The sequence below is a fragment of the Agelaius tricolor genome, unplaced genomic scaffold, assembly GCF_023055355.1.
Source record: "Agelaius tricolor isolate 1412-34295 unplaced genomic scaffold, bAgeTri1.0.p SCAF_3, whole genome shotgun sequence".
NCBI classification, from domain to species: domain Eukaryota; kingdom Metazoa; phylum Chordata; class Aves; order Passeriformes; family Icteridae; genus Agelaius; species Agelaius tricolor.
In genome coordinates this window covers 55892336-55908251 of record NW_027269263.1, presented here as the reverse complement: position 1 = coordinate 55908251, position 15916 = coordinate 55892336, and the positions used below count along the sequence as shown (strand labels likewise).

The 15916-nt window shown below is 38.2% G+C and overlaps 1 protein-coding gene across 4 annotated transcripts in view; it reads left to right on the top strand.

The window, feature by feature from the left end:
- PIK3CG (phosphatidylinositol-4,5-bisphosphate 3-kinase catalytic subunit gamma) overlaps nucleotides 1-10289 on the top strand; it is a 33893-nt gene extending 23604 nt beyond the window's left edge. For all 4 annotated transcript variants that reach the window (XM_071423922.1, XM_071423920.1, XM_071423919.1 and 1 more), the window contains 4 exons: nucleotides 612-742; nucleotides 1349-1460; nucleotides 3344-3501; nucleotides 8311-10289. In XM_071423922.1, coding sequence (XP_071280023.1) covers nucleotides 612-742; nucleotides 1349-1460; nucleotides 3344-3501; nucleotides 8311-8592 — 683 coding nt within the window. In that variant the 3' untranslated portion in view covers nucleotides 8593-10289. The remainder of the gene's footprint in view (nucleotides 1-611; nucleotides 743-1348; nucleotides 1461-3343; nucleotides 3502-8310) is intronic.
- Nucleotides 10290-15916: the final 5627 nt, after the last annotated feature.

Sequence of the window (15916 nt, the reverse complement as noted above, 5' to 3'; positions counted from 1 at the left end):
GGTATTGCTGGGATGTGCCAGTGTGCCTTGGCAAGGGTCTGTTCAGTTCAGGGACAGACCCCATGCCCCTGACAACCAGGGCTTTCCACCAGCAATCCCAGTGCTGTACCTCGCTGTGCACTGGTATTTCTGAGCTTTCTGGGTATATGCACACTTAAGCTTAAATTGGATTTACTGCAGGAGGGCCAGCTCTATTCCTCTGTCACAGCCCTGGCAAGACTTGCATTCCTAGACTGCAGCAAAATGAAAGCTTTTCTTCAGCTCCTTGTATTTGTGAGGTTGGAGAGAAGCTGGGGAAAATGTGAATTGGGATCGGGGCAGGAATATTCCCTCTCCTTGGGAAAAGCTTTGTGCAGTGAGTCCCCACTCATCATGTGATACATCCATTTTAAAAGAGGAGGAATTTTGATGCCAGGCTCTTTATGAACTCTGGTTGGTTTCAGCTGGGAATGAACAAGAACCATTGCTCCTTCTCAAATAAATTTCTGCTAACAACCTATAAAGATCTGCAATTGCTTTTTAAACACAATTTAAAATTTATTTTTAATATTTTTAATATGAATTGATAAAAATTTAATAACTTCTTCTAACCCTTTCCTTATTTTCTTAAGGAATGATCGAAATTGTGAAAGATGCTACAACAATTGCCAAAATTCAACAGAGTACAGTTGGAAACACTGGTGCATTTAAGGATGAAATACTAAACCAGTGGCTCAAGGAAAGATGCATGATTGAAGAGAAGGTGAGTTCTTTGAATTTTTAGGAAGGATTTTTAATTGCACCCTACTAATTTAGGAGCATTGAGCCCATATGTTTGTGTTTGTTACTTGTGGGGTTTTGAAAAATCCATTCATTTTCCCTGCACTCAGCTGCGGGTGTCTGTGAATGAGCCTTTAGCATCCAGCTGGCAGCCAAGCTCCTGGGAGACAGGATGCTTCTGAAATCACTCCTTTATCAATGGAAGTTAGAAGTGATACATGAGGAGCAGGTTGAGAGGACATCTAAGAGCACTGAAAGGCAATGTGGTTTTAGAGGATTCAGGTGCAGGTTTGGGTACTCACAACTCCTTTGCTTGTGTACATCCACTGACCCACTGCAGCTTTCTGCCACATTTCTTTCCTCAGAATGTGTGAGCTGCTCTATGCTGCTTTTCTGTGCTGAGGGATAGAGCCAGCACAGGGGGTGCAGTGCAGGGCTGTGATCTTGGTCTCTGCTGTGCAGTGCTGTATTTTATAAGACAGTTTGCCTAACTGGTGATAGATACATTTAAACAGGTACATAACTTTGAGAATGGTTGCATTTAGTGCCTAGCATTGAAGTATTTAACATCTCTAAGATTTATTTTTAGTTTCAGGCAGCTGTGGAAAGATTTGTTTATTCTTGTGCTGGATACTGTGTGGCAACCTTTGTACTTGGAATAGGAGACAGGCACAATGACAACATCATGATTACAGAAACAGGTGAGTTGTTTTTTTGAGAATTTCATAGATGTGCAGACTGTCTATACTTCATTAGATTTATGTTTCATTTTAATAAATAGTGCATTTAACAATGAATGAAGAGACCACAAACCAGTTCTGTCAGTGGTGCTTACAAGGTCAAGTAACATTGAAATGTATTTTCACCCCTGTTGGCCTTCATACATTCTGGAGATATCTATCATTTAAAATGCCATTATTTTCCAAGGAGCATTTCATACAAACTAAGTCATTAGAAATGTAAACCAAGTTTTTTTTTACTGTCTACATCTAAGGTCTGAACACCAAAAAACTTTATAAAGCAGGCGGCTGTTCATCTATCTGATGTGTGGCTATGATTCTCACAGTGTTCAGTGGAACTGAATTCTGTCAGAATTCAGATGTTGCTGGACTGTTTTCACTTCTGAAGAATGTAATTGCTTTGTGTACTGTTGTAAAAAATTTTAGGAAATAAGTGTACATGGAGTGGTTTTTTTACCTACTAAAATCTGTGGGATGGCTATATCCTCCTGAAGAAACTCACAGGTTTTTTGTATTATAAACTTTGGGAGTTACTTCTGTAGCTGCACATTGTTTCATCCTTAATTTTACTTACCTATGGAAATAACCCCTGAACAATCAGTACATATGGAGGAGTTTTATTTAGTCTAAGGAATTCACTTTTAGTTTCACAATCTTCTCACTTCATAATTAGTCTCTGGTAGAAGATAGAAAATAGTTAGAAGGCTGAATATTTATTATTGATTATATTAAAGTTTTATCAGTTGAAGGCTGGAGAGAAGTACCCTGAAGGCAGAAATTATCTAATTGAAGACTACAGTAAAAAAGTTCAGCAGAAGCCCTTGGGGAAGAAGTGACTAAGAAATGCTTTAATTTCAACATTATATATAATATAATGTGGTGGTGTTCCCACGAGCAGAACATGAGGCACAGGTCAATAGACAGAAACTGAAAAAGAGGTGTGGTTCTGTTGTGGTCATGAGCAGGTTTGCCTCAGAGTCTTTAAAAGGATCTCTCTTGAGCCTCAGGGGCCAGAAGGATCTCAGTCTGAGAGGTCTGCAGAGACTCAGGTTTGGTAGGCTGGGGGAACTTGAAAGCTGGCTTAAAATCTGGAATGTTTAAGGATATTCCACCTACAGATCACTGTTAAGTATCATCTTATATAATTCGATGTTTTATCTTTTTTTATAAAGATGCCACTACTACAAATCTGTGTTTTTAAGTAACCATACTATTGTATCCATTTCCTGAGTGCCAGTGAAAGTAATAAAGTAATGTTGAGTGTAGCAGCACACTCCAGTCCTGTAGGTGTAGTGACCCTTAAAAGGAGAGGCTTTCATTGCTTTTGTGGGAACTGATGCCCTGCTACTCTCTCAAAGCTATCCAAAGGGTGACAATGCAGACTTGGAACACACAGAGTGGTTTAGAAATCACTAATGAAGGTCTGTGAGGAGAAAGCATGTGCTAGTCAATGACATTTGCCAAGGAGATGGGTAGTGCCAGAATCCCATGGGTATTTGAAACATAACCCCCAAGCCTTTTCCGTGTAGTGATGCTCTGATTGTTACGGGTATGAGGCACAAGCTTTCCTTGGTTGATTTTTGAGAAGCTGTGAGTGTATGTTTAGATAGTACAACAGCTTCTGCCAGACTTTTAACAACTGCCAAAGATAAACAAAAAGTAATTTTGCTAAGAGGACAGAATTATTTATTTCCCAGAAAAAGAAAGAAAATAGTCTTTTCTGCTGAACTTAAGAGTGATCATATATACCCAAAAAAGGGGTTGGAACTCCTGTGAATACACCTAAGTGTTCTTAGCAGTTTGTTGTATTTGTCTGAATGTGACTTCTTCTTCTCTTTATGAAGGTAACCTTTTCCATATTGATTTTGGCCATATTCTTGGGAATTATAAAAGCTTCCTTGGAATTAATAAGGAGAGAGTTCCTTTTGTGCTGACTCCAGATTTTCTGTATGTCATGGGAACTTCTGGAAAGAAGACAAGTCTCCATTTCCACAAATTTCAGGTAAAAGAATGGGAATCTAACTGCAAATTGATTAAGCAATGTTTTTTTTTACCCTCTAAAATGAACATTAGTGCCTTGATTTTCAAAGATCTAGGCTCCTGGGTATTATGTTAATAAAATGTACCGAATTGTAATACGATTCCGGGATATTTTAGGCCCAACTAAGAGAAAAAATTATCTGTACAATTATGGGAACTAGAATTCAAACATTCACAAAGGCACATTGAAAAGCTCATTAGCAGCAGACCAGATAAGCAGTTCTTTCTTTGTTTCTTCTCTTGATTGAAAACACTTTGCAGAAGGCTTCAGTGTTGGTGCAATTAGAAGAAGCTCATGGCTCTAAGCAGAGCCTCTGTGGAGTATGAGCAGGTGTGAGGCATTCATCAGCTGGCTTGGGCAGCCTTATTCCCTCCTGATTCTGCCCTTGAGTTCTGGGGCTTGGACTGCTGCATCTGAGTAAAAATCTGTAGAGACCTAAGCTATCTCAGATGGTGGTTTGTGAAGTGGATGGATAGATTTAACTGTGAAAGAAATGGCATTAAAAACCTGTTCTGTTGCTTCTAATTGAAATTTAGTGCTTTCAAACCAGTTGTGATTATTTGAGCTAGTGTAGAACCTGGTCAAAGAGGGAGTTTAGTATGCAGTTCCTGTGTTTAATGAAATGAATGAGAGCATGGTTGGTCAAAAGTACATGTATGTCTGAGGTCTTTAGAGACTTTGAGTAAAGTGTCTGATTTAGAAAGCAGGTTCCTTATGATAGTAAAAGAAAAATTCTTCTGTAGAGTGAGTCAAAGCCAAAGCCTGAATTTCATGGTTTGGATTCCTTGTGGGTGAACTAGTCCAGTATGGAGTCTGTTTTTCCAAGTACCTAATTAAGGTTCTTCCTGGTGGGTGGTGACTATGTCCCTTTGAACACATATGCAGTTACTTCAGCATTTTGTCTCCATATGTGACTGCATCTCAGTGCTTTTACTCACTCATCCAAAAATGAGTGTTCCCCATCTTTGGGCTGGACACATCCTGCAGGCTCCCCTGCCAGGGATGGGGATCCATTTGGATCCTCTTGCAATTCCCACCTTACAGTATTCTTATGATAGGACAAATCACATTGTCCACCAGAGACAGTCAAAAGGGAGAGGCCATGTGTGGAGAGGACCCATGCAAAGAAGAACCAAAGATCTTTGAAACTTCTGAAAATAATTAAAGAACCAGCTGCAATCTTTGAATCTTCATTTTTGCCAGGACTGCCTATATCACAGTGGAAATGTTTTGAAGGGGACTTGTAGATCAAAATATGTTAGGGTGGGGTTTGCCATGGGTTGGAACTACTGTGGGAAGGGAACTACATGGGAAGGGAATGCTGAGCCCATGCTCTCAGGGAAGCCTGTGAGCTGTGCTGTGTACAACAATGATGCTGTTCCTACAGCTGTTAAGTCATGCACAAGTGTGGGACTGAAACACCAGTCTGGGGTGTGTAATTTCAAAGAAGACCTCTGTTCTGGAAGCAGAAAATAGTTATAACCATGAAAGTGTGCTAAAAGTGTGGAGAATTGAAAGGTGTCTGCAGTGAGGTAAAGTTGTTTTCATATATATGGATCATATATATGAAAACATATATATATGAACATATATATGAAAACATATATATATATAAACATATATATATATAAACATATATATATATATATATATATATATATATTTGCTTCAGCAGCCCAAATACCAAAATCAGTCAGAAGTAAGTTTGGTCTCTCTTCAATACATCATACCTCCATCATGGAGTCCTGGGTTAGACTAAATCAACTTTTTGTTTCTCTGGTACTAATTTCTAAGTACTGCTACCATCCCACTAATGCACTGTTTAGGAATGCTGTGATAGCACCAATGTCATTTCCACTTGTGTCCTTAGCCAGATAAAAGGTGATTAATGTGCTTTTACTGTTGTGAGCTGTGATGGTGGTGGCAGACCTGGGCATTTTTAGTGACATGGTTTAGGCACAGACAACAATGAACTGACCAAAAAATGCAAGTTCATGTGTAGTTCTGCTGCAAATAGCTACTGTTTATATACCACTATTGCAGTAGTACATTAAAAGTCTTTTCTGTCTCAAAGAACAGTAAAAAGAAAAATACTTCTATACAAGTAAAAAAGTAACACAGAGCAAGATTTGCATTACATATTTGGCTATAAAAAAATGTATGTGTTTTAATTACATGGCCAGAGTTTAAAAAAACCCCAAAATTGTAGTTTCACTTTTCAGTTGGCTTGTTTCATCATATTTCCTAATATTGAGGGATTCATTCAGTCTGCCTGCTGACTCACTCATGTATTAATGGAAAGTCTCAGCATTTAGCCTTCATTAATTTTTAAGAACATCTCTCATTATTTTGTATTTCACTACATTAAAACAGTTTGTACTTCAGAAGACTCCTTTGTTTTTTACAGTCTTTGGTTTTTTTTTTTAACTTAATAATCTACTTTTACAAAATTTTATTTCTTTGTTATTCACTGGACATAGTCCATGTAGATGTGTTAGCCAGAGCTCATATTGCAGATGATGGAGAAGGTTAAAATGGCAAATAACTTTGACCAAAGTTCACTGCAGAAGAGTGAATTTATTTGTTTGACAATCAAACACATGAGATTTTGTAATTAAAGGTGACAGAAAATAGAAGGGTATCCAATTCATCACTGAGAAATACTTATTTGCAGTATACTGTACAGGGAAGGGATGGCCTATGTAACAGAACTTGGACACTTTGTATTATAAAAATGCCTGGATTTTAGGATAATAATAATTATGACAGTTTCAGGCTTTCAGAATTATTGTTATTTTTTTTCTTTCCTGTTGGGCAATGGGATTTTGGTTTCTCCTCAGCTCCTCTCATTTTGCCTCTGGCTTTAGATGAGTTAGCAGCTTTCTTCTCAATCCCACAGTAAACATGTGCCCTTGACACACACCTATCGTCTGGGCTATTTTTGGTTCTCGCCGCCTCTCTCAGAAGTGTAAAAATTCCTTTTCTTGGAAGATTCTAATGCAAAACCACATCCAGTTCCTGTCTGAATAAATAACTGTTACAGACAGATGCAGATTTTTAAATCTTTTGAATTCCTGGAAGGATTGCCTGTGAGTTGCAGTGATCCCAGGTTTTTCTTGACTGCATAATTGTTTTTCTGTCTCAGACACCCAAAGCAGTGAGATACATCATCCATACAGAAATGTAAAACCTTCTTTGATATAACTATAAAGACCTTTCATCTCTTTCAAGGGTAACAAAACACAGACTAACTCTTGTGACAAGATTTCTCTGTTTGAAGTTGAGAATACATAAGTAAAATTTCTTTTTAAAAATTTTTCTCCTGCTATTATGGAGAGAAGCTATTCCCTGTGATAAGGTGATTGTGTTTTCTGTTGTAAACTGTGCTTTGACCATTGCATTTAATCTTTTGCTGTGCTAGAGCTAAACTGACACTGGTGTTCATAAGTATGATCTTATTTCAGAACAGAATTTATTTGGGAATAGAGTAAAAGATTTAAGTTCCCAGGCAATACTAAAAAAAGAAATTGTACAGACAGATCTTCAATGTATCATCTTCCTTCCTTTGTATTTTCCTAACCTGTCTAGTTGGGTGTCCTGGTGTTGCTGATGTAAACAGTGATAGATGTTAAGATTATTTGTGCACTTCTTCCTATTTCAGAGAAGAAGAAAAAACCCATGTATCTTGTAAAAAATACCCTGTGTTTTAGAGGGCTGTTAGGATTTGTTGGAAGTTTACATTAAAATACTTGGATTTCCCAAGTATTATTCAAAAGCTTAATATACAGCTGTTGAAAGGTTAAATTGAATATTTAATTGGGTAAAAATTAGCATTGCTTCAGCTGTGGTTTAAATAATAACAACCTTTTTGGAAAATTTTTCATCTTTTTACATTACTGCATTGCAGACCCAATTTCTAGTTGATTGATGATTGATGTCTTCATTGCATTGTAATTATTTCTGCTAGTAAATGAGTTATAAATTTAATATAAGAAGTAATAATTTCAGTTTATGTATTAGTCTCTTAGCAGGAAGTAATTGTTTTTAAAGCATTGCATGTTTTTCCAAGCTGCAGAAACGCCACTCTTCTAAAAGTTCTGTTGTTAAGCACAGATTATTTATACATGGAAATGAAAAGGCTCTAAAAAAACTCCTTTGGAATCCAGAATGACAGTGCACAGTGATAGAAATCCTCCAGCAAGGCAGAGTGCCTGAAGACTAGAGCTGTCAGCTAGCAAAATTCCTTAGAACACCAAGGCTGAAAATCTTCCCTGTTAAATAATCCGTCACCACTGCACAGTTAATAGGCATCTAGAGAAAATGAAGGGCAATCCCCTGGAGGTGCTGCTTTGTTCAGTCTCACTTGCCAGCCACAGTCTTTAAATGGGAACATCCCAACAGGAAAGGAAGACAGTGAATTATTGCTGTCTCTTTCAACAGCCACAGGAAGAGGTTATATGGTAGAGAAATTCTTGTGAAATTCTGGTGAGGCTAAGGTTTTATGCTTTGGTAATTAATGTAGTATTAAGAGCTGTTTGTTGCACACCCAAACAGTTCTGGTTGCCCCAAGCTGTGGTGAATGAAGTTACACTGAGCAGCAGGTGCAGAAGTTTGTGTCACGTTTCAGCTCAGTTGAATGGCTCTGTTGGGTCTCCTGTCACTGACACTTGAGTGATTGAATGGCATTGGTTAATAAGAGTCCTGTGAAGTTCCTACACCATCCCTCTCAATCCATCTCCTCAATTAACAAAGAACCCTTCTCTCTCACAGGATGTATGTGTGAAGGCTTATTTAGCTCTCCGACACCACACAAACCTGCTGATCATCCTGTTCTCCATGATGCTGATGACTGGAATGCCCCAATTAACCAGCAAAGAAGATATTGAGTATATCAGGGAAGCACTGACAGTAGGGAAAAGTGAAGAAGATGCCAAAAAGCATTTTCTTGATCAGATAGAGGTTTGCAGAGATAAGGGCTGGACAGTGCAGTTTAACTGGTTTTTGCATCTTGTGCTTGGAATCAAACAAGGAGTAGAAAAGCATTCTGCTTAATATTTTATGTAAATTAACTGTGGGTGTGAATAGGAGGTTACTGAACCTACATGTTATTTCTGAATTATGAATAAATGAGCAGTCAAAATTGCCTTTACTCTTCTGGCAGCTTAAATGGATCTTGTAAAAAGGCAAGGACTTTACTCTGCCCCTCCAGAAGATCTTCCTGCAGATAATTTTTTTTTTCCATTTCTAATGACACTTCAAGTTGCTGGATTCTTTTAGTTCCTTTGCTGTTTTGGCTTGGATATTTCTTTTCTTTCTTTAGCAATAATTTCAGATAAATATAAGGAGGAGGTTGAGTAAGATGATAACCTACCCCTATGACCTTAATTGTTCATGAGGGTCAAGTCCTTCAAAACCAGAATTTATATAAAATCTATGGTTAGAGTGAAATCTCTGTAGACAATCCATATGTATCTCAGGATGGTTTAGACATAAATGTTCATCTACATCCTTTTCTGTTGTCCCTTCCTCAACATTTTGTCCTTTCTGGATTTTTAATATGTTGTCAGTAGAAAAGAGCTTTGGCTCTGCCATTGGAGGAAATTGCCTTACTGTTACTGTAACCTCCTCACACAACCAATCTTGACTGCCAGGAGAGCTTCATAGTTACTGGGAAGTTCCTCAGATTTGAACATGAAGTTCTGAAGGTTTAATTTTGAAAGATTTTTTTTACTGTACTTTTTAGTGGGTAACATCCATATTGTATTACAGATTATATTCTTTGTGTAAAGTTATTAAAATTCCACCTGTATAGGAAAAGCTTTGTAGAAAAAGCAATGGTACTTCCTTATCTCTCAGAGAAAACTCCTTATCTAAGAGTAATTGACACCTTACCAAATATCTGAAAAACCCAAAGTTATTTATTCCTTGGTAATATATTTTCAGGATATACCTAGAAGGAATTAAATGTAATCTTTGAAGTTGTGTATATTTTGCTATTTATTTTTAAATTCCTGAAGAAACAATACTACTGAAAAGCTATTTATGAAAGAAAACAACCCCTTGTCTTTAATTTCAATATTTAAACTTAAAAGAGGAAAAATGGGGAGTGTTAAGTAGAATTTTAACTCTCTGGTGTAGATTGCCTTCAAATCAAGTCGGCCTATGGTAGGAAAGGAAAAAGACATATAGCCTGTATTAGTCTTTGACTTGAATTATTATGGTATACTTCTTGCTAATTGATTGTTACCAAAGAGAGAAGATGGCTTATAATATTGCTTTTTTGCACTTGTGCCCATGTAATTTCTTCCTTCATTGTAATGTTATGTGGGCTTTACATTACGGATAATTGATTAACTGAATTTTAAAATTCTGTTATCGTTTGCTTTGATCATTTCACAGAACTGTTATGATTTTAACTACTGCTATAACTGAGTGCATTCTTGAAGGATTTTTAATAAATGTACTGTAATCGGTGTCTCAGTTATGAGATGTAGCCAATCTATTCTTGAAATGTAGATGTTTAATTGTTTACTGTGCACAAGTATTTTTGATGTAAATGGTAGACTCCAGTTAAGAAAATCTCTAAGGTTAAAATGTAGACTATTTTGTTATTCTGTTACATTATTATTCTGTGAAAGATATGCTTTAGATCATACTAAAATATAAACTAAATGGTGAATATTGTCTGTAAAATGATATTTTTAGATTTGTATTTTATAGATCTGAAATAAATTGATATGTTCTATTAATTTGATTATTATTAATGAATAAGCAGCTTAGCCCAAAATACATGTAAGTGTTTTTTATCCAGTTTCTTAAAGAATACCTAATCTCAGTAAGAAATCATATTCGAAGTCCCACTCAGAGGAATTGTTTTAATTCCATATTAATAAATCCGTATCATGTCAGATATATTGAAATTTAATAGTCTGTAGTATTAGAATTGCAATTATTGTAATTGAAAAATGTGAATAGAATATTGCCACTTTCAAAGAGCATTTTATTAATTCCTGGTTAGTTCTATGAAGAAAAATCTGAAGATTTGGTAAGTTCCTAGTTTTAAAAAAGTAGTTTTAAAAAACAAGTAGATCTAGTGCTAAATTTAACTCTAGCATGGGGAAATAAATGCTAATCACAACTTCAAGGGAAATGGCACTCTTAAAGCAGCCTCTATTTGCTGGAAAAGATCTACAAGAGATCTGCACCCAGAAGAAAGTAGTTTAGTCCTGCACTAAACTTAGACTGATGATTTTATCAGTTTAGCAGTTTACAATGTGCTATATTGAATTGTGTTTATTGCAGACACCTGAAACACCTCAGTGCTGAGCAAATTCCCAGACTCTTCATTGCTTTCCTTGCCCATGAAGCCTGTGGTTGAGCTGCCTGGGCTCTGCTGGGCCAGCCTGAGTCCTGGGAGATCCAAAGTAGCTGCCAGATCTCCTCTTTACCTACGGAGCAAGCGGTGGGCACCAGCATCTCCTTACAAACGGCTGCACGATCATGCAGCTGATTACTGGCTGCATTCTCTGTCCCTCTGGAGCCTCCACCCACCACTGACCTGGTTCTGTGGCGAGCCCTGACACAAGGAGAAGCACCAGAGATGTGGTTTGAGGCAGTGCAGGCTCAGCAGGGAGAGGAGCTGCTTTTCAGGTGAGGAGGTGCAGGCAGGGACACATCTGCACGTCCCAGACACAGCATGGCTGTCCTGTTCTGCAGTGGCACTCCCAAGGCCTGGAGAACTGGAGCTTTAGCACAGATGCCACTGCTGGAGCAGGAGGCTGAACCACAACTTTCTGAGTCTCCCAAACTCACTGACCCTGCAGAATAACTGTTTTTAAAGGGTTATAAACCAGGAAATGTAAATTAGTCATTAACCACCAACCTAGCTCTAACACAGCATGCAGAAAAAGAAAATAACTAAATTTTCTCAATTTAGATCTCAATTATCATCACTGTCTCCTGTTAGCCTTAAGATTATTTTTTGAAAATTATTTTAAGGACTACTTTGTCTTTGAGATCTGTAGTATTTTCTTGGTAGCTTCATTCACATCATGACTGAACATAACAGTGGAAATTTGAATCTATTCTTAGAGTCAGTGCCTCATATTCAGTTGTGACTTGACATCTGCTTTGACCCCAGCAAGGTCATTGAGATTTTGGTTAGCAGTGAGTGTGTCCCCAAGGCTCCATCCTAATTATATTCCAGGACAGGAAGAGAAGTTGAAATGGAGCTCAGGTGTACAGTGTAATTATATTTAGATCTTCATTGAATACACTGGCTGCACTTGTTAGAAGTGCTTAATCTATCATTAGCAGAGTATTGAGACTTAACAAGTTTGGCAGATTTTTTTTCTAAAATGTGATCAATGATACAGAAATACAGATATGAACAAATTAATTTAGAAAAATATCAATGGAAATTATGATTCTTGTATTTTAATTATAAACCTTTCTCCTGACTACCAGCATCATTCTGCAAATCCACATGAGTCTCAAGGATTATATAGAGTCTGAACTCTGTGCTAATGACTTTATAATGTAGTTTGTGTAAAGTAGCCTTGAAAAGAAAAATTATTAAAATTAAAATTTGGGATGCCATCTGCAGGGTCTGGTGGGCTCTTTGAGCATCCCAGCAACACTGAATTTTCTGCAAAACTGCAAAAAAGCACTCATGTGCTTTCATGAATCTTCTCATTGCAACTTACATAATATATATTAAAAACAATATTCCAGAAAAAGGAATTCTCCTAGAGAGAGGACAACAGGGAGAGAGACTCCTGCTGTGCTCACCCCACTCTGCATTTGGAAGCCAGAATTGGCCCAAAAAGGTACTAATATATTTGAAATCTTGACAGAAAGTGAGATTCATGCTGGAGAAGAAAAAACAGAAAGACAAACTGTGTGTCTGCAGTTCCACAGTTACTAACAAGGACTGACCAAAGGTACAAATGCCATGGTTATACCCATGTGAGGGGGGCACATCTTTATCTCTTTAGGGAAAAGGGGCAGTGGTGACCTGTTCTGGTCTGCTGACACAAGGAGACAGGCACAAGGCCATGGCTTCTCCTGGCTTTTTGTGCATCTTTGGGTCTCATACCCAGCAGGAGAGGTGCTGGTGTCCTGCCTGCTGGTAATAAACAAGGGGACACTGGACACCATCAGTTCCTTCCTGCTCCTGGAATGGGGTTTGTTGTCTCAGAGGGTGCCTGGCAGCACCTGACATGGCAAGGCTGGGGCAGGCAGCGTGTGCCATTGCTCAGGTATTCTCCTGGGGATGCAAAAGAAGAGGCTGTCACTTTGGAAACAGCAGCAGCACTGCCAGGAACACGTGCCAGTTAATTTTAGCTAACAAAAGATTCCTGTGCATGGCAGAAGTGCTGTATGTTTTAATTGCAAGCACATCCCACACCTGGGTGCAGTCACTTGGTGCTCAGCATTAGGAGTCACCGTGTGCCAGTGCTGGTCATGCTCTCAGAGCTGTCTTGCTCTAGTCCCTATGGTCAGAGTTAGCCACTCATCCACTTATTAGGTGCATGAAGAAAAATAATACACTGTAGATAGCAGCATTTCTTTGTAAGATTAACAATGAGTAGATACAGAAGAAAAGTCAAGTCTAATGTAATGAAGAATGCCCAGAAAAGATCCCTGAAAGGAGAAATTGAAAGAAAATAAAAATGTTAATGACCCATGGTAGAAAACAGTTTTAAGACTACAGCTCAGATTTTGTACCAGATGTTCCTTTGCCTTTGAATGTATCTTTTTTATCAAAACTAATTATCCTGCAAAAGGCTAAGAGGGCTATGACTGTTTAATAACCTAAGAAATATGCTGCCACAATGCTGTTCATGATAAAGAGTTCAATAGCAATTCAAGATATAGCCAGAACTGAATTTTGCCCAATGTATTTACTATTAAACAACCTGAGATTAACAAAGAAAAAAAAAAATTAGCCTACTGCTTCTTCTCCAAATCAACCAGCAAGTGTCTGGGACTGGCAGTAAACTCATCACACGAGGAAGTTATTTCCCATCATGATGGAAATGCATTTTTCTCTGAAGTATTTGGAGCTGGTCCCTGTCAGGGACAGGATACTGGCCTGGACAGACTCTGTCCCTGATGCAGGATGGCAGATCCTCTGCTCAGCTGTCAAATGTCTGCATGAAAAAATCTTGGTGAAATAAACAGGTCTCCTCAGGAAATGCTTTCCCTCCAGCCAAAGATATTCTTCATTTTGATGACATTCATGACAGCAGCTCTGTTTTACAAACCTGTTTCCTTCCCACAGAATATGATGTATTTTCCAAATCTTGTAAAACTAATTCTGTCTACTTGGAGAGAAAAAATACCCGGAGATCTCAGAAACTTTAAAGTAGTCTGAAACCAAAACTCTCCAGGCAGGGAGAGTTCAAGGTGATGGTTCATGCAAAGGCAGGCAGTTATAGGGAGGTGCTAATTACACATTAATACTTCAGAATACAGTTTTTGGGATTCTGTCATTGTGACACCACACCAAGATGTGGGTTAAGAGTGGCCTCTAAAAAGACCAGAGACTTGAAGGTCCTGTGGAGATTGAAAACAAATTCCAGTGGGTAAGAGGTGGCCACTGGGTGCAGCTCAGCCCTCCCAGGGGAATGGGGACTCAGTTGCAGCAGCTCAGGCAAAAATGGGTGTAGGGACAGGGTTTAAGTGCCAGGATGAACTGTGTGCTCTGCAGGGTTCAGAGCTCAGCAGATAGAGTATGTTACTGAAAGGGCCTTTCATGGCATTCATGCCACACAAGTAGTGGTGCTATCAGGACTATTCTGTGAGAATAGTTTATAAAACATTATGTTTTCTCTTTTTTTTTTTTTAATTGGTAGATAAAACTTTCATATGAATGACTATTTTTCTGCTGCTGCTCAGGATCTTTACCCTAATTCCTCATTTCTCTTCTCTTGTTGCTGTTCTTCAGACCTCAGAATCTAAAACTAGAATGAATAAATTGCCTGCATCTTACAGCCAGGAAATGCACAGCTGAATGTCAGCAAAAGAACCACAAGTCAAAAGTACTGGTAGCTGGACATGCTGTCAACACCTGCACTGGAGAAACTTGCTAAAAATTCTCCTGACTCTGACAAGGAAACAAACAGCAAAAGAAATGAGGAAAAGCTGTGTGTGTATGCTTCAAGGTGTAAAGCACTAGAAGACTAAGCTTTCCCAGATTTAATGCTCTATGTTCACCCTCCTTAATGCTATTATCATGGGCTCAAGGTAGAAAAGGACTTTATAGTGAATACACATTTACTGGAAAGTCAAGTGCAATAATAAGCGAAATACAGCCCTTTTTCAGAACATTCAAGACTCAAAAAAAGCAATAATGTGGGGCCACCATCTAGCTGTCCCCCCTGGTGTCATGTATGCATGCTGTCCAACCCTGTGACCAGTTTAGCTAGTGGCATCAGCAGCTGCACTTTCTGAGAAGCAAGTTACTTGCTTTCAGTACTCCCTGCAGAGCAGTGCTGCAGAGAGCACCCTCTGGAATACCATCTTCACAAGGGATAGGACAATGAAAAAGATATATGGAAAAGTCTTTATCATAATTGCAATATCCTAATTTAAAACTGCATCAATTATCAACTACAAGAAATATTTATTAGTGTTATTTACAAGATCAAGAGATTATAACCTGGGGATGCAAAAGAAGAGGCTGTCACTTGCTGAAACTGAATCTTAGAAAAATTATTAAATGCACCATTTTTTCAAAAAGGCTTAGAAACCAAAGTATGGCTCGTAACAAGTTGCCAGCATTTGTTGCAATACAGCAGATATCACATAGTTTTGAGCAAGACCTCAAAAAAAAGGACACCACAACCCTTGAAACACAATTTAAACACCATTGGAAGTGGACAACTTGCTGGCACTGCTACAGGGAGAAGCTCCATGTGTGTAGATGAGGGAACAAACACTCATGTAGCAACATTTCCATTCAAAAAGGGAAAAGACATATTTGTAAATGTCAGAAATGTCACAAATCCACAAAGGGAATTATTTAAAAGACATAAAATATGGCATGAAAACACTGAAGCCCATAGGGAAAAAATATAATAAAGAATTGAAAAACCCACAGCATTTGGAGAAACTGTTAACCCCTCCAAACTGCTCAGTGCCTATTAAAAAATGAGATCAATTAGACATTGAATCTTTTAGGGCAATCCGTCCTTGAGGAGGATTTAGTAATTCTGGTTAATTTGTGAAACAACAAAGTGTTCTTGGCTACCAAAGAACTGTGGAAGGGAGAAACAGAGTCAGCCCTGGAGTATGGAGTGCAGAAACAGTTCCTGGTCATCACAACCAGCACACCTCAGTGGCTCAGAGCAGGGACTCAGGAGACCTCTGG